Source organism: Saccoglossus kowalevskii, chromosome 22 (genome assembly GCF_978046115.1).
Source record: "Saccoglossus kowalevskii chromosome 22, keSacKowa6.1, whole genome shotgun sequence".
NCBI classification, from domain to species: Eukaryota; Metazoa; Hemichordata; class Enteropneusta; family Harrimaniidae; genus Saccoglossus; species Saccoglossus kowalevskii.
Window position 1 is genome coordinate 4,266,136 of NC_140662.1, and position 22,174 is coordinate 4,288,309.

General features: G+C 32.3%; 1 protein-coding gene across 1 annotated transcript; it reads left to right on the forward strand.

Annotated features, from left to right (window-relative positions):
• Positions 1–782: 782 nt before the first annotated feature.
• Positions 783–18,310, forward strand: LOC102808263 (glutathione synthetase-like). Its single transcript, XM_085495631.1, has 11 exons — positions 783–883; positions 10,447–10,734; positions 11,296–11,374; positions 11,587–11,741; positions 11,826–11,942; positions 13,115–13,276; positions 13,478–13,547; positions 13,843–14,046; positions 14,616–14,694; positions 17,317–17,506; positions 17,680–18,310. Exons 2-11 carry the CDS (start codon positions 10,463–10,465, stop codon positions 17,807–17,809), a joined length of 1,458 nt encoding a protein of 485 aa, XP_085351757.1. The 5' UTR covers positions 783–883; positions 10,447–10,462; the 3' UTR covers positions 17,810–18,310.
• The last annotated feature ends 3,864 nt before the right edge of the window (positions 18,311–22,174 follow it).

Consider the following 22,174-nt stretch of genomic DNA (forward strand, 5'->3'; position numbering starts at 1 on the left):
CAACTGGAAGGTAACCGTGAAATCACTAAGCATATTGAATTCATAGAATTTGACCGATACTATATTGAAATTCCAAAAATGGAAATCGATAGATGCCTCAAACTGAACTGTAAGATTAAGAATGTGAGCTAAAGCTGGAAATGTACAAAAATATTATTGAATTGCTTGTACGTGACACGCTGGTACTATAATTGGAAATGAGTGAATTATTAGAATATACTCAGTTTTTAGATATAACATTTAATTATTGACAGTATGAACTAATTTTAATTTAACTAAATTTAATCTCGTCTTACCCATGTAGCTTAAAATGATCTATGTTTTAATTGTTGGTTTGCATTTATGATAATATATCATTGTTGTTTTTTCAATTACATTTTCGCTTTCTTTCCCAACCATTAATCATTTAAAAATCTGAACATACATAAAGCAATCGTCAATACTGGTAATTTGTTCAAAACCATGTACTGCATTTTGCTCTCACCATATTACCGAACACACGCTAAATAACGTCATTTGTGTAATACCTGTAACGTCATCAATCATGACAAAATGCGTAATTCCTGTAACCCTACGACCCTGGGTCATAGGTGCTAGATCTAAAAATTTCAAAAATATTCTAACTATCCCGTAAAAATACGAATCGCGAAGTGAACCTGTTATCAATGACTTGTCAAAGATGTTTATGTTTTCCATTATATAATCGGACGGTTCGTTGAAAATAATAATAAAAACAATGTTTAGACCTGACAAGTGGAATTAAGCATTTGAGCTAAAGCTGGTGCGACAGTTTCTATATATGAAACGCTGGTTTTCATACAATGCAAAAAGCTGGTATTCGAACACTGCAATTCGTAGTTGTTGAAACCACGGAGCATAAACCGTAAGTATATACTAGATTTTAAAATGTACTTGTGGTTATTTTATAATTTGTTTATTTTGACCCCCGATTTAATCGTCATTTTGTAAGCTTGTGCTATATGCCAGCCATGTTTTAATTTATTTTTTTTGCAATTATGATGATATTTCGAGTGTTTTTTCCCAAATATTTCTCTCTGAATCATCTAAACACTAAATATACGTTAAGCAAACTTCAATATCGACAATTTGTTCTAAATCATAAATTGCGTCTTTACTTCATAATAAAACCGATCTCTATCCACCTGTGTGAACCACAACAGCGCCATAGCCAGCTGGTGTACCAGTGATAACAAAATAAATGCGCAAAAATCACCAAAATTCACTATAATGCAGCCATCTTGAATACGGCTTGCTTGCATTCTGAAAAATGTAACAGCAAACATCACATTTGTGAACGATACACATATCATAATTATTCAATTTTTGTGATCATGTAGTTCTATTTAACAATGCAATGTCATCAAACTAGAAAGGTAAAACAACAAAGTCGCCGGTAATCCGACTTTGGGGGAAAGGTTCAGGCTGTAATTTATTTTTCTAGCAATCAACGGGAATTAGACTATCCCGTAGAAAATTGTAAATGGTAGTTGTGGCAGTAAACATGTTCTATAACTTCATTGATTGTAAAAGAAGACTCGCCTGCATGTCTAGCGAGAATAATTTACTGTCAACTTGAAGGTAACCGTGAAACCACTAAGCATATTGAATTCATACAATTTGACCGATACTATATTGAAATTCCAACAAATGGAAATCGATAGCTGCCTCAAACTGAACTGTGAGATTAAGAATGTGAGCTAAAGCTGGAAATGTACAAAATATTATTGAATTGCTGGTACTTTAATTTGAAATGGGTGAGCCATTAGTATATACTGAGTTTTTAGATATAACATTTAATTATTGACAGTATGAACTAAATTTAATTTAACTAAATTTAATCTCGTCTTACCCATGTAGCTTAAAATGACCTATGTTTTAATTGTTGGTTTGCATTTATGGTAATATATCATTGTTGTTTTTTCAATTACATTTTCGCTTTCTTTCCAAACCATTAATCATTTAAAAATCTGAACACACATAAAGCAATCGTCAATACTGGTAATTTGTTCAAAACCATGTACTGCATTTTTCTCTCATCATATTACCGAACACAAGCTAAATAAAGTCATTTGTGTAATACCTGTAACGTCATGAATCATGACAAAATTCGTAATTCCTGTAACCCTACGACCCTGGGTCATAGGTGCTAGATCTAAAAATTTCAAAAATATTCTAACTATCCCGTAAAAATACGAATCGCGAAGTGAACCTGTTATCAATGACTTGTCAAAGATGTTTATGTATAAGCGTGTGCTATATGCCAGCCATGTTTTAATTTATTTTTTTGAAATTATGATGATATGTCGAGTGTTTTTCCCAAATATTTCTCTCTAAATCATCTAAACACTAACTATACGTTAAGCAAACTTCAATATCGACAATTTGTTCTAAATCATGAATTGCATCTTTCCCTCATAATAAAACCGATCTCTACCAAACTGTGTGAACCACAAAAGAGCCATAGCCAGCTGGTGTACCAGTGATAACAAAATAAATGCAAAAAAATCACCAAAATTCACTATAATGCAGCCATCTTGAATATGGCTGGCACAATTTGTACGCACTCTGAAAAAGGAGAATTTCAAGGAATGAGGCATCGTCTCAAATTTGTTATTTTTGCTATTACCACATCAGTAGCAGCATTTATGAGTGTGAAAGAGTTAGCGCCGTACAGCAAATGTATTTTATTATCGTTGACCGCAGTGTGACATCGCGGTCATCGCCGTGGCGTCGTAATTCAACGGTACGTGAATGGCAAATGACATGATACGATAAATCCGCAGTTCACACGAAGGCTATTGCTGCTATAAGCATGGAGGTAAAATGATATAAGCATGAATCAATGCCGCATCACTTCGTAACACGTCACTTATTAACTGCGTTATTAGTTTTGTCGTTACGAGATGCCTATGTAGCTTAGGTCCATGCTCTATAGAGGCAAACCTGATTGGACCGTTACACGCATCGATGTTCACGGAGATTAGTGTTATCAGCTTGTAAATAAACTACGGGTTTCTGTAAACATAGGCTATGCAAGTGATTAACAACACTCATTAGCATAGCCACACTTCCAATTCACACTTGCCCGGGTCAGTGAATTGGGCCTTTATATCGGTGTGGGTCAGTTTCGCATCAAAATTAAAAAATACAATCAAATTTGAACTTGAACAGCAATGAAAAAACAAAACTAAAATAAAACAAGACAAATTTAGCAGCATCCACATTTCAGATTCTTTTTATATTCAATTTTATTATAAAAATAGGAAAAAAACATTAGTCTGCATATTTTAAGAAATGTTGTCTCCATATTGCATTGGTGAACAATGACAATCTCTTTGTTTCACTATAAAAACATTTCGCTAAAATACAATATAATTAGACAAATTCAAATTTATCTGATAAATAATAATTGCAATAATAACTTTATGATTTTGATTATGAATATGTCCCGCCGAGAGATTTCATATGGGTCGAAGCCATTTTGAATTGCATATGTCACGACTTCAAATTATTGAAATATTTGGAAAGAATTATTCAGAAAACTGTCAACACAGGCAACTGCATAATCCATTGACTATCGTTCTACTCGAGAAATGGATGTCTATGTAGGTGCACAAACGATACAAAAAGAACAGTATCTATTTAATACAAAATATCTAATTATTTATTCTTGTATACACTTGAATGAATCACCAAAATACGTGATTGCATATGGTCAAAATTCGACAATCTAGTAATATTTCGAGTGCCCGTGGCGGCGACTGGCCACCATTCGGCCATTGTCTGCAGTAGCCTGGCAGCAGCCACATACCCTAAGAATCCAAATCTTATGTATAAATTACAACTTTTACAATGCATTCCATGTACATTCCCGTTTAATGTTGTGTATGAGTAGATTCGATACGATGCTGAATTAGAAATTATCTAAAATTAACAGCATTGATATTTTGAGTTCCTACTGTATTGGAGTGCTCCTGCACTAAAAGCGTTTTGTTACTGTCAAAAACTAGAATAACTACCCGCGTAATGTCAACAGTTCTAGCGCCTGACCTGGAGATATCGACGTACCTCTTGGCATCATCCTGCAAAGTAAAGGTTATTGCATGGAGATGAAAAGGCTACCAGAACAATGATAGTTCAATATTGTCAGTAATATCGACACTTACAACATGTGTTATTTAACTATTTTAAATAAAATAATTTAGAAAACATACTAACTTCAATGATATGTTTGTTGTGTTCAAAAATACTACTTTCCGAAAACATTGTGGCCTGAAATTTCAACCTTTCATTACCTATATCAGCAAACATTTCAGTTTCATTATTAATTGCATAAGCTGCAAAATAATAATTGATTTTTCAGTGATTCTGCTAACAACATCTCAACATATCGCATTTGTACTTTGTACACACTGAATAACAATTCAAAGCTTTTGCACTAGTAAATAAACACACACAAAAAAAAAACACAGACATTAGTGACACTTGAAGAACAGTTCTAGACAAATGGGCAGATCTGATGTTTTTATTATTGCATTTTTATATTTTTAATTATTGCATGGAAAGCATAAGGGATAGGATATTAATCGATACTAACGACAATATCAAAAGTACATTTTCCTAAGAATAAAATGCAACATTGTGTGTATTTAAAATACGAATATATACGAATTACCTAAGTTCGATGATATGGCAACCAATACGATCACGTGACACTGATTACATTCCGTACTGACATGATTTTTAGGAATCGTAGTTGCTTCATTGATAAATCATTAACCCCGAAAATTTATTGCAGACTAGTGGTCATGTGTTTGGTATATGTACAATATATGAATGCTTGTCTAAAACGCAAATATATTTGATGATTCATGATGGTAAACTGTCGATGATATGTGAATAAACAAAATAACATAAGTATATACTGAGTTTTTAGATCTATAATAGCCTTAAACTGACATGTGAGATTAAGGTCTTGAGCTACAACTGGAAATATATTTGAAATGAAATGTCCTTGATATGTTACTGCATTTGGAAATGGATGATGCCAGAACCTTAAGTATGTACTTAGTTTCAAGATATAACATTTAATTATTGACAGTGGGAACTACTTAATTGATGTTATTTTATCAGTTTAAATTTATTCGCGTAGTTCTAAATTGATGGGTTGAAGTTATGGTACTATATGGAGTGATAGTTTCCCAATAAAGCAAAAGCTATTTACTGTCACACTATATTATTTAATCGATAATACTAAATAGACAAAGTGGCAAAGTTCTTGTGTTATTATCTCCGTAGTAATATATTGAACAATATTTCAACTGTTACGTCACAAATCCTGAAAAAAATGCGTGTTTCCGGTAACACGAAGTCTTTGGGTGAAAAGGTGAAAAGTCTAAAAAAAATTCCGGATATTCAAATAATCCCGTAAAAGCATATGATTCCCACAAGGTTTACTAACGTGAAGCTGTTAACTTTGAATTGATAAAGAAACTAATACAAACTATGTTGAGAATTGACACGTGGGAATATACATTTGAGCTGAAGCTGGTGTAAATATCTTCTATACTTGAAACGCTGGTACTTGTTGTCACTGCATTTACGACAAGGAGCACAAACCGAAAGTATATGCTGCGTTTTAAAATTATTCACAGTTGGAACTACTAAAATTGTATCAGTTACTTTACGTTAACACTCAATTGATTGCGTCTTTCCTTTATAACAAAACCAATCCCCTCCGCCTGTGTGAACCAAGTCAGAAATATTGAGCTGCTGTACAAGTGATAACAAAATAAATGCAACAAATTTACCGATATTTACTGTATGGGATAGACATCTGTAATATGGGAAATTTATCAATGCCAGTCGAACTTTCGAATATATTTGATTATTCTAAAATAAAGAAATTATGGTAAACCGTCAGTATGGGTGAAAAACAAATTATTAGCGAGACAAAAAGTGACGAATATGGTCAAATTATAGGCATATTGAACACATACAATTGACCCAAACCATAATGAAATGGTCTATAGTCAGCCTAAAACTGACCTGTGAGAAACTTGGTACATACTGAATAGTAATTAAGCATTATAGCTATAGCTAGTTCTTGATGATATGTTACTGCGATTTGAAAATTTAAGTCAGAACCTAAGTACGTACGTTGTTTCAGAATTTAACATATAATTATTGACTGAAGGAATGACATAATTGATGTTATTTTATCAGTTTGAATTACCATTGTGCTTGAAACAACCATAGTTCTAAATTGATGGTTTCATCTATGATGATATTTCGAGTATTGTTTCCCAATTAAATGAAAAATGTCACAGATATATATTATTTAATCAATTATTTCTAAATATCAACGTGGTAAAGTTCTTGTGTAATATCTCTGTAATTTTATTGAACGATACTCAAAAAATAAAACAAGTCAATGCGTGTTGCCGGTAACCCGATGACTTTTTGTCATAGATGCTAGCTCTAAAACTAAAAATGTTACGGATATGCAAATTACGAACAATTACGAAGCCCGAAGACCGGAATGGTAATTATTTTTAAATATAACAAAAACAATTGTTTTTAATTGACACTTGCATTTTTATATGCTGAGAACTTAGAACAAAGCTGGTCTTTCTTTTATAAGCGTGTGCTTGAAACTAATGTTTTGCAATTGTAATGAGTTTTTTTCCCCAGTTATTTCTCTATAATTCATCTAAGCACTAAACATACGTGAAACAATCTTCAATATCGACAATTTGTTCTAAATCATATATTGCATTTTTCCGTCATAATAAAACGGATCCCCACCCACATACCAGTGATGCCTAAATAAATGCGATAAATGTACCGATAATTATTGAATGGGGCAGCCATTTTGAAAATAAAGATAGACAATATGAGAAACGAGTTTTAAAGTTTATCACAAATCGGAGGAAAATGCCAAATTTAAATCCGATCCAATCCAACAGCTCTTGAAATTTTACCGTATTCGAAGTTTAGGATAATTTGTTTATTTACTGCAAAATGGCACACGTGATGCGAACATCACAGTTGTAAGTCAGTGAACAATAAACATAATTTTATTATTTTACTTTCCCAACATAGAAAAAAATTGTGTTTGTATGTTACTGTAGTTCGAATGTACACTGGTCAAATATATTGTCACCAATATGTAGGTTCTAAAATTATTTCTCGCATTTAACGGGAATTTGGCATTCCCGTAGTTAATTGGCAAACATACCTCATCAACATAACATAACTTTAAAATGGCGGTCGTGGCAGTAAACGTGTTTACAGTGGCTTTCTGTGGATGTTCATTCTCACCACTTAACAGCGCAACTGGAGACTATAATTTAGAATTATCCTTCGTTTTCAGCCTATGTACCATATGCTATCACTGGTTAGCTTTACAAAATACAAATTACACTGCAATGAACGCCATTTTCCCTGTCTACCAGAACTTATATGCTCACAGTATAGCTGCGATGCTTCTGTTATTGTATAATTGCTGTATTATAGGTGGGTGGTTAGAACAGAAACAGATCAGAATTGAACAAAAAGTTATACTATAGAGTAATGAAACATTACAATTGACATACCTAGAATTGAATGTGATGCACTTGTATCTTCAACCCCTCACACAATCTTCTTTAAATACAATTTTCAGCTTGTAATTCACATCTAGCCTTTAAATAATAATAACATGAATTCCCTGAAACATTAAATTATGCCTCACAATATATCGCAGTGATAAAGCTAACAATAGATGTTGACACTATCATACTCCACAGGACTACGCTACAATACATAACATTAAACCATACTACACTACATAATATTTTACAACTAGAGATCATCAAGTGATAGCGCAGAGTAAAGAAACATTACAATTAACCAAATCAACAGCAGGCATGAAACTATCATGTGGGTCACATTGAATAACAATATAAAATGTATTTCCCTTTCAATTAACTCCATGAATTCATTGTGACAAACGTCTCAGCTACCCAATCAATATAAACGCCAAGACGCATCGGCAATTTAATACGTCCCCGCCACTCCAAAATACGATGTTCCAGCGCTTACATTTTCTCTAGTACGCATTTTGCTTCCATATTTCATATCTTACCTATCGTATTATTTCAATCACCTTGTTATATTTATATACATTTATATTTGTTTGTACATACTTGACAGGTTTTACCATTAATGTTTGCCCATTTCCTATCCACACAATTTGCATTGATGTAGAATTAGGATTTCTATAGGGGTAACATGTCACTCAAGCTCTCTGTTGTTGTTTTGTCTTAACAATATAACATACACACATCACGCTCACCCGGTATCATTCAATACCCCGTGTTACAATAATTCGTGCACCAATGCATCAAATTGCCAGAAACATTAAAAACGACAGGCTGTAATTATCATTGTATATTTAACCTGTTTACCCAGTTTCAGTCAGCGCTGACATCCTGCCCAGTACTCACGTGACTCCCTTACTACAAACAAATCTATTATTTTGATAGCCATCTGTTGTATTTATATTTATACATTCACCTGTTAATATCTGTCGATTTCCTACATGTACATTTTGCTTTTATGCAGTATTAGTATTTTTATAGAGGTACGCTGCCAGTCAAGTTATTGTATTTTTTGTACTGGCTTATCACTGCAAAAATGAACTATTCACACATAACGTATATCATATCGACAATTTCATTTTGCACCGTTATACCATATGTCCATGGCCATCTGTATAAATATGAATGTTCTAACCTTACTTTCAATACACCGTAACTCACTATACAAAATACATATTTGAGCGAAAAAGAAGTCTGTCAGCGATTCCCTGATTTGATAAAGTAAGTGTTTCCGATTTTCGAATATATACAATACATAGTAGTAATACGAGTTATGTAATGAAATTTTTCCAAAATTTAAATGTATTAATTTAATATATTAAATCCACTGCATACCACGTGACATATGACCTCGCGTCGAAACATTAGTTTACATTTTTACAGTATATTTATTTGATGTGGAATTGAAACAAGCAAGGCATGAACAAGGTAAATTCAGGAAGTGCCCGTATGAAAGTAGGCATACGAATATGGCAACAGGTCGACACTATACAAATTTTGATCCCATCAGCGGCTGACTTGCAAATTTTAGAGTACCGAAGAGCTCATTGTCAACCAAGGAAAGCAGTATGAAGTTAATTTAAAACAAGTTGTAATCCACTGTTTGAATGAGGACCTGGATAATAAATAATTTAATGTAGTACATTGGTGTGATAGCGACTCAACGATCGCACATTTGGTTCACACGTCGTCACTCTATTGTTTAGAATCAATAACTTGCATGTTTAGGGTGGAGATTATAAACATATATTACAGGAATGTTATCAATATATTGTTTACTTATTGTATTTAGTAGTGGTAACTTTGCAAGGCTTTAACCGTGAAACACATTCCTGGTAATCACGTGTTCGTGCCAACGACTGCAGCGATTGGCTGGTCAAATGGTTACTCTGCCACGCCTTTCACTTTAAATATAAGTGTTAATATAACATTTTGTAAGAGACGATTACCTCAGCTGAATGCTTGTGTAAATAATGCTGGACTACATGTAATGAACTTATGTGTATTCATTTGGGTCGAATCTCTACGTGTAAGCGACACCAGCCAAGCGAGACGAAGTTCCCCGATTATCGAACACAATGCCAGTGTTCATAACACGATTGTGAAGTTGGTGGTTAAGTTTTAATGTTGACATTCTTTTACTTATTAGTTATTACACACGTATGCACGTGTTTGTGTGTGCCATTGATATTCAACAGTAGATCAAAGAATATGCCAGTCTCTTAAGCAAATCAAAAACATTTCAATGAGGTAATTTAAAATGCTATAAAACAGCCCATCCGTTTAGAAATTATTACACTCACATAACAATACTTTTAACGAAAATGAAGATTCAACATAAAATTAATAATTTGTTTGGCATTGTAATCACTAATTTATTTGATGAATAAAACTTTGTTGTCCTTGTCTGTGTTCTGGTTTGATTTGTTAAATACCTTTATCAATTTGATTATATCACCATTGTTTATAGTATTTGTATGACTTTTTGTCTTGTATTTTGTTATACAATAAAAGACCATAGTGATTGGTACAACTAGGTTTTCTCGTGTTAATTCAGATATCAAACCAATTTCTTGTTCGTGATTTATTTGGCTAACAATCAAAGCAATTTGTTAAACCGTTCGTATGTTTGCATGCAAGACAGATCATATGACCTGGTTTGGTACGAAAAATGGATATTCGCCACAACTCGGCAAAAACTGTATTTATTGAAAATCACATTTTTATTTCATTTTAAATTAGTATTGTAAGGGAATCCTACATAATTTCACTCACATTACAGATAACAAAGTTAGACAATGGAGGCATGTATCTCACTGCCATTGGAAAAACCACTTCTAGATGAAATAGTGGTTCGGAGTAAAGACTTTGCTAATATGCATGGGATAGTAATGAGAAGACCAGAGACACCTACCTCATCAGATGTTGTATGTTTCACACCTCATACGTTAGTGCCATCTCCTGTGCCAAAGAAATTGTTTTATCAATCCTTGGCTATTCAGAATGACTTCAATCTGTTGATTCATGCTATGAGTCATGATTATGAATTTCTAAAGTCTGTATTAAAAAGGTAAATTATTGTTAAACGTAGTTAAGGATTAATGTTGGATGCAGGAAGAGTTTGAAATATTGCTAGGTTATTTCGCGTAACTAGTCAATAAGAAAGACAAAATATGGAACCTGAAATAGTTTTATTTTTTTGACTACCAAATTAAAGTTTTGTTATACTCCAGATTTATTTCTAAATACACATATAGTATAATAAATGTTTTACATAACTGGCATGAATACAATTACATTTAAGGCCAACTACCAACATTTATCCACATCTCAGTATACTTGATATAAAATGAATTGACAATGAAATATATTATAATCAGCAAATATTTTATTTTGTAATTGTTTATACATACACGAATCACAATATATACGCAATCCACCTTCACCAACCACTTCATTCAATATATAGAGGACCTCCCATGGGTGGGATGTCGGATTTATTGGGCGGATGAGGTATAGTAATTCCACTGGGTTGACCGTCAGAAACAAACATTAATTAAATATAAATCGATACATACCAGTTGCCCGAAGTACGTATTGTTGATTACTTCGTTTTTTTATCAAATTATAGTTCAATTCAACAAGAGGAGTTCGTGAAAAGACACTTTGACATTTATGAAGAGGTGTACATACACAACACACCATGTCAGGTATGAGAATATTACTGTACAGAGTACACGTGCGTGTTCCCGATACTATTTTATTTTTACCAAGACATGCAAAGGTTTATGCACATCGAACATAGGATAAATCTCTAAATAAAGCCGTCGCTTATAACAGACAGTTTCAGCGTACAGTCAAATAAGTACCAATGCTACACGAATAACACCCAAACATTGATATTATCCCCTTTCTTTTACAGCCAATAATATTAGGTATGTTACGAAGTGACTATGTGCTGGACTGTGATGATCTGGAGAATATCTCAAACAATAACATTAAAATAAAACAAGTCAAACTGTTCGTCACGTCCGCTTCTATGGCTGGACTCGGAACCCAATGTACTCGTCTTCACCGGTTAGTATATTTCCAATACCATTTAAAAAACTCTTCTAAATAGAATAATCAGTTGAACTATTTTACAGATTAAATTATTTGCAGGTTTAATCTAGAAAATCTCGGAAAACAAGATATTGCAGCCAATTTGCCAGAATGTAAAGCGGTGGAAAATATGGCCAAAGTATTTGCTGAAGCTTGGAGAATGTATGGCAATAAAAAGTAAGTTGTGGCTCAAATACATTTAAATTAGACATGGTTCTCCGTTATGATGTGCAAATTGAGGTATCATTAGGAAATATTATGCTACTTTAACTGGGTCTGTACTGTTTTTGTCTCGAATTGAATTCTATAATTGAATAATCTAACACTTAAGGTAAATATGCAGTTTACCTGACAGGTATTTTAATTAGTTAATGAGGAAACCAAGATGACCTCCCTTGTCCACAAAACTATATATTTTCGGAAAGCTCATTGTATGAATTTTAACATTTTTTTAAAGTATTTTTTTTGAACACTGTAGTTTGAAATATGCACAAAAATGTGATATTTTGGTCAAAAGTGATTTAAAAAAATTAGCTTCTAAACCATGCTTCTGTTTCCTGCCAAAATTGGTTTACGGGTACATATTTTTACTATGAAGAAAGTGCCGTATTGAACTGTCTACCACTTGTCAATTTTGCAGGGCAGCAGCTCAAATTTCACTACTTCAAGTTTGTGAATAAATTAACATCTAGGCTAGTTGTTTGTACGATTGTTGTAACACTATTCAACCAGAAACAATGCCCCGACGGCGTTTTGAAGATAAACACAATGTCAATTTTTTGTGAAAATTTCTAAACAAAAGGTCAAAGCGTCTAGGAGCTTGCTAAGCATTCAAAAGAGAGAATGTTTGCACCTGTTATCTATATTATTAAATCGTCTTTTGAGTATGTTCTACTATTCAAAATTCTACAAAATGTTAACAGTCTATAGCCAAGACTGTTTGGATAATAAAAAGCAAAAAAAAAAAAAAAAAAAAACGAACCTGCATCTCTACCTTTTACATAGCATTCTTCCATGCCTGGGGGAATGAATACATGTATTGGTTAATACTGTGTACGTTTTGCTGATCATATACTCAAATTATGTTGAAAATGTCAGGAAAGTTTTGGTGTCATTTGTTTATACTTGTATTGTGTCGTGCCTAATACTGTCATAGCAAGGTTGTGTAGACCTTTTTCCCCAATGTCTTTTCGATCAATGTGTTTGACTTTCTTTCATTGACCCCTTGTTGTTGGTCAGTCCACAGATTGTTTTCAGTCGTGCTCTTTGTGTATAGTTTGTTTGTGTATTGTGTAAGTGTAGCGTTTTGTGCAAGTTATCATTTATGTATTTGTATTAATTTCCTGCAGGGCTGCCATTATGTTAATCATTAGACACAATTCTACTACTGTCACCGATCAAAGATGGTTGGAATATGAAATAAGACATCTTGATAAATCTATCCCGATTATAAGAAGAGGATTTAAAGACATCATTGAAAGAGCCAAACTAGTGGACAATAAACTTATCATGTGAATGTTATTATATACATCTGGGTGTTTCAGTGTCTACATGATGTTGACAAAATATGTTCACATTAAGTATTTATCCAGTGAAAATGAATATAATGACCACACCATAACTCGTAACGTTCAAAAATGTTAATATTGAATTTACAAAATTTTGAAAACATTATTAATTATGTTATTTGTTTGATTGTTTTAATTCAACAGAGACGATTATGAAATAGGAATTGTGTATTATAGGACTGGGTATTTAATTGAACATTACCCAACAGATAAGGTGGGTGGTGATAAACTTGTACATTTAATTTTTTCCCGAGCTTTTATTTCAGAATTTAGATTGCAATTTGTGTATCTTGGTAGCACGTATTATATTTCAAATGTATTAATGTTCATATTTCATATCCGTCACATGTTTTATTGTGTGCGATAGATGTGTTGATTATTACATTAGCGTATTCAAATATTGACGGATGATTAATTTAAATAAACGTTGCTATGCTGCTGAAGGCAAAACATTCGATGCTAATAAAGTATTAGAAAATTTAATAGTGACATGACTTTTTGTATTCTAGGAATGGGAAGCACGTCTTATGATTGAGAAATCTCTTGCTATCAAATGCCCATCTATCGGTTATCGCTTGGCGTGTATCACTGTGCTAAAACAAGAAATCTTCAGAAGTGGTTCAATTGAAAGGTTGCAAAAATATTTCCCAGATGGAGAAGATGCAATAAATCGAATTCGAGACCTATTTCCCGGACTTTATACACTTGATATGGTAAGACCAACATAACATTATTACCAAAACATCTATTCTCATCAAGTGAATCAACTCTTTGGTAAAACTATTCGTGTTAATCTATATACCAATCAACGACAAGCAAAATTAGACTAAATCGTTGTCACAATATTATCTGCCCCTCCCGATGAATAAAGTTCACTTCTATCACCTAAGACACAAGATATGGCCAGAAAAATACCAGTATTACTGTGTCAGCTATTCCACCCAACGAATGCATTTATCGAACCATATTCTTCACGATATTTACTTTATAAAACGATGGAAATGAAACGCTACAACGCTATCCTCTATTTCCATACAATGAATAAATTATAAAACCATTTACTAGACTTTTTACACTTGATATGATAAAAGGAAAGGAATAGCGCCTCTTATTTCCCTGTGACAATATAAATACTATCAGATGCCAAATGTATAACTAAAATACACATAACATGTGAACACAAAAATAATGAATATTAATTAATATGACACATTATGTATATTTTCTTGATATTTTGTGAAATTGTCCTGAACTGTGGTTATTTAATTTGATTTTATTACAGGATAGTGAGGGGTCTAAAAATGTTCAAAAAGCTCTGCAAAACCCGAACAAATACGTGTTAAAATCAAGAAAACTTGAAGGTAACTCTAAAAATAATTTACTTTAATATAATTATTTATATTTAGGGTTATGTGACGTTACATGGACAAAACCATGTGACATTATTCCACCAATTATAGTTGGTACATTTATTTATTTATTTCACCAGAATGACCATTATAACAGAACTTATAAACAAAATACAATAGTAGTAATTCCGGCGTGGACCATGGAAATAGTCCTCATGGACTAGTCCAGTCCATGGCCCAGACTGTCAAGTTGAAATTTACAATTTACTAGTAAAGGAAAGGAAAATTACTATTTACATAACGAAAATTAAAATGTAATCTTTATGATTTAGATATAAATATGACTAAAATATTATGTGTAATAATAATATAAACGAACTACTGGTACAACGAATTTATATGCAGAAGAAAAGAATAAAAAATGCAGAGAAATGGGAGGTAATCGAGGAATTTAACAAAGCAAATAATGTTTCATTTCATATTTAAACATGTTTCTGTTGTTGATGTTTTTGAGGGAGTCTGGAAGTGAATTCCAGTGTTTTACTGCAGCAAATTTGAAATTATGTTGTGAAACTGTAAGTTGAGCAGCAGGAATTGACAAATTACCGCTAGACACTGAACTTGTGTGATAGCAATGTGAGTAATCATTAACATACTTATTGAGGCTATGTGCATATTTGTTGTGTTTAAGGTCGAAGATAAATAGGCAGGTTTGTAATTTACAAAGTTTGTGAATATCAAGTATGCGTAATTGGATAAAAAAAGAAGCAGAATGTGCATTAAAGTGCGAGAAGGTGATAAGGGGCACAACTTTTTTTGTAAGAGCAGAACTTGTTCAAGAAGTGTTGGGTATGTGTTTCCCCAGATTTCAATACAGTACATTAAGTGTGGGAGAATAAGTGTGTTGTAAAGTAGGATGAGAATCGATCTGGGAACATAGTGACGAATGCGAGATATAATGCCCACTTTGGGACTAATGGTTTTCACATTTTTTTCAATATGAGAATTCCAATTTAGCATTGGGTCAATGGTTACTCCCAGATAAGTGGCTTCAGACACGCCCTCTACCAACGTATCATTGATAGCGAGCAGTCCCTCCGCTTTTACTTTTCTTTGCGGGGTTTTCAGGATCATATAGTTTGTGTTTTCTACATTAATTGTTAATTTATTAGCATTGCACCACTGTCCAACATTTTCAAAATCATTATTAATATTAGAAAGATCAATAGAGTTAGTTTGTAGGAATTTAAATAAATTTGTGTCATCCGCAAAGAGGCGGAAATTAAAAGCATCAGTAGAGTGGTTAATATCATTTTTGTAGAGAAGAAAAAGTAAAGGCCCTAATATTGATCCCTGGGGCACCCCGTATTGAATCTGTCTGGATGTGGATGCAGTTCCAATGTTTACTGTTTGGTGTCTATTAGTTAGGTAGCTTTGGAACCACGAAAGCGGGAGACCCCTTATCCCATAATAAGCCAGGTTTTTAAGGAGAATATTGTGGCCAATATTATCGAATGTTTTTTTTAAGTCAATGAATACCCCAAATGTAACAAAACCGTTGTCCATGTTGGCAGTGATATCAGAAACAAGGTCAACTCGGGCAAGGGCGGTACATCGTGTGATACTTGTGCCAAATAAAAAGATGTCAACTATATTAATGACATCACCCACCTTTATATCTCTGCCAATCTTAGTCTTTACGCTGACGATACCAAACTTTATAGGTCTATTACATCTCCAACTGACGGTCACACTTTGCAAACTGATTTTAATAAGTTTGTAGAGTGGTGCAACCTTTGGAAATTATTACTCAGTTCAGAGAAGTGTAAATTTATTACCTTCACTCTTAAGACAAAAACTATTTCAAGCTATAAATACTCTATGGAAGGTATACTCTTGCAGAAAGTTTCAATCATTAAAGACTTGGGTATCCATTTAACTTCTAAACTGTCATACAATCATCATATCAATTCTATCGTTTCTAGGGCCTTAAACGTTTTATTAAACGTTTTTGTTATAGCTTTAATGATATTTCTGCAATTATTTCTTTGTATCTTGTTTATGTCAGATCTATTCTTCAATATGGCTCTGTGGTGTGGTCCTCTCATCAAAAAGAGCTATCTAACAAAATTGAAAATGTGCAATTTAAATTTGTTAAATATTTATGTAGAAAGCTACGTGTGCATTGTAGTATTTCATGTTATCCCATTTATTGCAAACTTATTAACATTCCCCTTTTATCTAACAGAAGAACTATTCTTGATCTTCCCTTTTTATATAAAATTATTAATTCTTTTTATGACTGCCCTGATATTCTTGCCAATATTTATTGTTATATTCTAAATAGGTGTCTGAGACACAAACCATTTTTTAAACCTGACTGTGGATCAGTCAATTGCAGGAAGCATTTATCACTTTTAAGTTGTATTGTTTTTTTTTTGTTATGTAATGTGTTTGCCCGTTGAACTGTGTATTGAATAAATAAATAAATAAATAAATAAATAAATAAATAAATAAATAAATAAATAAATAAATAAATAAATAAATAAATAAATAAATAAATAAATAAATAAATAAATAAATATTGTTCGACAGTTGTAATTATATGAGGAGCTCTAATATTTCATACAATAGGAGATACCTTATATGATGAGGATTTAGTATCCAAGCTGAATGAACTGGGTGAAGACAAAAGAAGAGCCGAGTACGTCTTGATAGACAGAATAAAACCGCCTGTGGTAAAGAACTATATAGTGCAAAGTGGGAAAGACGTTGAAAATCGAGAAACGGTCAGTGAAATTGGAATATTTGCTGCAATTATAAGGTAGGAAATGCGTGTTTAATAAGTTATACATTTATTATTAAGTCAACGTTTTAACATGTTTTGTCCAAATTATGTTTTAAAATGTATTAAATTTATTATCACTGAGACCGAAACATATTATTCAACACATCCTGTACATACTTAATTTTCCTTAATTATTCATTATATTTCAGTCAAGGTGAAAATCTGCTCATTAACAGTACATGTGGTCATATCCTGAAAACAAAGACAAAATCTTATAAAGAAGGAGGTGCTAGTGTTGACAATGCAGTCGAATATATTGATAGTCCATTTCTTGTGTAGTTATACACTGATATTATATTCAAAAATTCTCACTAACTGCAGGAAATTACATATAAAATATATACAAATTTTTACTAGTTTGTCCGGTGTTATTTTATGGGTTGTTATTTTATGGTTGTATTGTTAATTATATTTGAGTTGGTCTAACACTGATTTACATAATTCTAATCCATAATAGTTGCTAATTTAAAGGCATAACAATATAATCAATTGCATGTCATAATAGTTACTATACGTATATCATAATAGTTACAATGTGTTTATGATATGATATATAGATATATGTCAAAATAGTTACTGAACTTATGTAATAACAGTCAGCATTTCTATTACAGAATGTTTAATAAATGTATGACATCATATTTAAAAACGTATATCATAATAGTTACCAATTGCATGACATAATATATAATAAATCAATAAATAATTGTTATTAAATGTATTGCACAATATGAAATGTACGTAGGTTAAAAAAGTAGGAATAAACTGTTGGTAAAACAACCTTTATTTTCATGTTTTTTTTATTTTTTACCATTATTTCCACTAAACTATTTTCAAAACTAGTAAAATGTAATGCAAACTAGGTAATGGGGTATAACCGAATGTATTGTTACGAATAGCCAGATAAGCAATATTTATAAAGAATTACTGTATATCATGGCAGGTAAGCGTATGTACAAGCGTTCACAATAGTTACCATAAATGCACCTGACTGGTGAAACATCTCTGACAAGTGATAAGCAATATATAGAACGAAATTCAACGATTCACATGTTGCAGGGCCAAAGAGACTAACCCGTTTTTGAATAGCAATGATGATTGTTCACCTGTGTACTCGTAGTCGATAATAAAAGTTCGGCGCCGAATTAACTAAACAACTAACTTTTGCAACTGATTATGACTGGCTAATTATTGCGTTAATAAATGTGTATATTAGCCCAGTAGCAACCCTTGAATCTCATTATGCTGGCTACAATATATGCATAATATATACATACCAAAATATAAATAAACGAACAATAACAAATAACCATGACATATCTGTCACTAGAAAAACATAAGTGTACAAATTTATGTGATTTGAAAACAATCTATGATCAAGCTGATAGTTGCTTGTTTCACGCGCGCCCAATACCACATATGAAATTATATGAAAAAACAATGTACGTGTAAGCTGTTTCATTATTGAATAATATTTTGTATTTACGTTTAGATTATTATATAGTCTACACACCTCTGACTCAATGCGTAATATATTTGCGAGAAATTTCTAAATGTATCTATTATCCAGAATTCATTTTGGAGAATAATATCTGACTGTGAGATATTGGCCATGGATGTAATAGCTGTATAGCACATACACCAAATATCAAAATAGTGTATGTTATTTAACACTAATTCATCATTCGGAGGGATGCAATGATAATGTACTTTAACAGATCATTACAGTAAATTGTAGGTGAAATCGCTTCCGTATCTTGGTATATTCTATTGTAATGCTGTCTTGATGTTAAACAGTCTGTAAAGGTAAATATAAGTTTTTCGTCTGTACTCTGGGTAATTTATTACTGTTTTTATTTTGTGTAGTGTACATATTCGAGTATTATTGCTATACTGAACACTGTGGCCAGTACCATATCAGTTATTGGAATGCTAATTATATAGTGAATTGTTAAATGAGGTCCCTCATCGGCAACAAAATACGTTGTATTCAAAGTAATTCAGCTGTTATTTCTTGGTAAACCAAAATTTGTGTTTCTCCTTTCCATGGGGTTTCATATATCAATGGACAGTTATGTCATTTGAATCTTTCAGGTCATAGAATTTTAGCGTGAAATATATTTGTAACTCTTGTTGTATTTTATAAGATATTTTTAGAATGCATAATAAATATCCTTGATTCTGCGTATTGTGACAATATGTACATTGCAAAATTTCACGATATTCAGGATGTCGTCATCTCATGAATATTGTATACCTAATGGCACGTGTGTGTTTCCCATAATAACCACCGTTGAGCAGGTTTGCACTCTGACTTTGTTACTTGACATATCGAAAGGTGTGCATTAATAGTCTGACCGTTAGTCGCAGTGACCTTTTATCAAAGTTAAAAGATTGGTTATCTAATTAGGTTGGAATTGGCAAGAGAGATTAACAATTACACGCATAAAACAACTATGTTGAGTGAACGAACAGTTTTGAGTTTTATATTCACGATTGTATCTGCGTTGTGGTGATAATTTTCCGAATTACTAAAAAAACAGGTCAAAGGTAGGGTATTGCATTTTAATACGATGGCGCTTGTGTCATAGTGCCTTTTCAAGAACCAAAAACCTAATTATCTGTAATGTAATATTGTAATATTGAAGACGTTGAAGGTAGAACAGGTTAGCAAATATTTGTTCAGCTAAATTGTTCACTGTTGACCAGTGCCAGCTTTGTAAATCTTCTCTTAATATTATTAATTCTAAATGACTGTTTGATATTACCCCCTCTAAAAGGTATAAAAGCATTTCTCTTGTTTATACTATTGTAACGTCGCTCTGATGCTTTCTAAATATAACGGAAATTACAATTTCTACTTCCGACATACCACAATAAACGAGTCATGTTTTCTACACCCATGTCGTCACACAACTGCAATAACTGTAATATTCGGTAGCTCTATATAAGGTACTATATCTGTGTGATGACGATAATTTTGGCGATTATCGAGATCATCACTTCCCTGAATAAAACCCCATAGTTCGGTCATAGAATATAATCTCTTTTAGTTTAGGTTGGACAACATGATGATACCGCATACAATTATCATTATCCATAGATTGTAATACAAAAGTAAGATTTGTATTATTACCAATTCTTTTCTTGGGATCGCAGAATTTTAGATTTTACACAATGATATCGTGAAGGCGATTTTTGATTAATGACACAAATCTGATATTATATCATAATGATCCTCTGTTTTTAATTCTGAAATATGTGTGTATTTGTCGTCGGATTAAAGTCTTTAGTAATAATGAGCAAATTACAATATTTAAGGTTTTTGTTACATGCATTGTTTCTGGATGTTATGAAAACGCCGAGAGGTAGAGATGGTAGTGGTAGAGATTTATCAGATATAATTCCATGTACATCTAATTTCTCTATCCATGTCATCTAAACCATCAAATATTTGCAGTGACGTTGAATGTGTTTGGGAAGTTTTGTGATCACCTGATTACAGCTGGTCAAAAAGATCGTATCAATGCTATTCCAAAATAAATGCATCATTTCAAAGTTTTAACTGTGACAGTTTGCTCTCAGTTCAATCATTCTCTAACTGCCAACTACTTATTACAGCTTAATTGGAATGCCAACATACACAGAAGAGATGCCAATAGGCTACAATGTTGCGACCAAAATGAAATAACTTGTATTGTAGTTGAATTCAATAAATTTACCTAATTTTGAATTGCGCCAGTGACAGTATGCTTTTAGTAGATACTTTTGCAATCACTATGAAGATGTGTTCAGAGGAGATAAATTGTTGTGAGAAATGTAAATGCCTAATAAAAATGTTGCAGATCAAATACACATTATTAACAGTTGTGGAGTTTCATTACTCGTGATAGTTTAAATCGTATTCAACAACAAATATAGCAGTGAATCGAAGAACAATAATTACTCACGTTATGTGTGGATGGTGTCATAATAACGCATCAGAACGTAAATAGATAATACGAATAAAATAAAAGTAAGAAGATTGCAATTTTCAAACACAAACTTGTTAACATTTTCATAGCAATCAACATACTACGAATGTAAATTTTCAACAAGTTGCTTTTATTCCACTGTGGTTATGTGCATATAGAGTTATTGATTGATAATCTTATATTAATTTTGGTATATATTACAGATTTCAATATACAGACTGGGAGACGAATATATGTAAACTGCCCATCACATATTTCTTAATTAGACCGTACATTTACTATCCATTTTCAGTTCTAAATTATAGGTATAGTTTTCTCTATTCCAACAGTTACACTGTTAAAATTATTAACCAATATATCGAATTGTATAATACTAATTACAGTGATGTAAAACGAGAAAATAATTGTTTTTACTATAATTGAAAAAGAATCGATAATTCAAATTTTCTGGTTTCAAATAGAACACAACCTATTTATTATTTGGTATACACAAACTGTATGTTGGATGGCTATTCAATATTCACACATTTTATAGCTCTACGATGGTGTACAAGGCAGAAGAATGAATGTTATATTATACTACTGTTCTCACTGAGAGAGTTAGTGATACAATGTTACCAAATCCATTGTTGAACTATTTATAACGTCGTGTGTGTTTTGAGTGATTGAT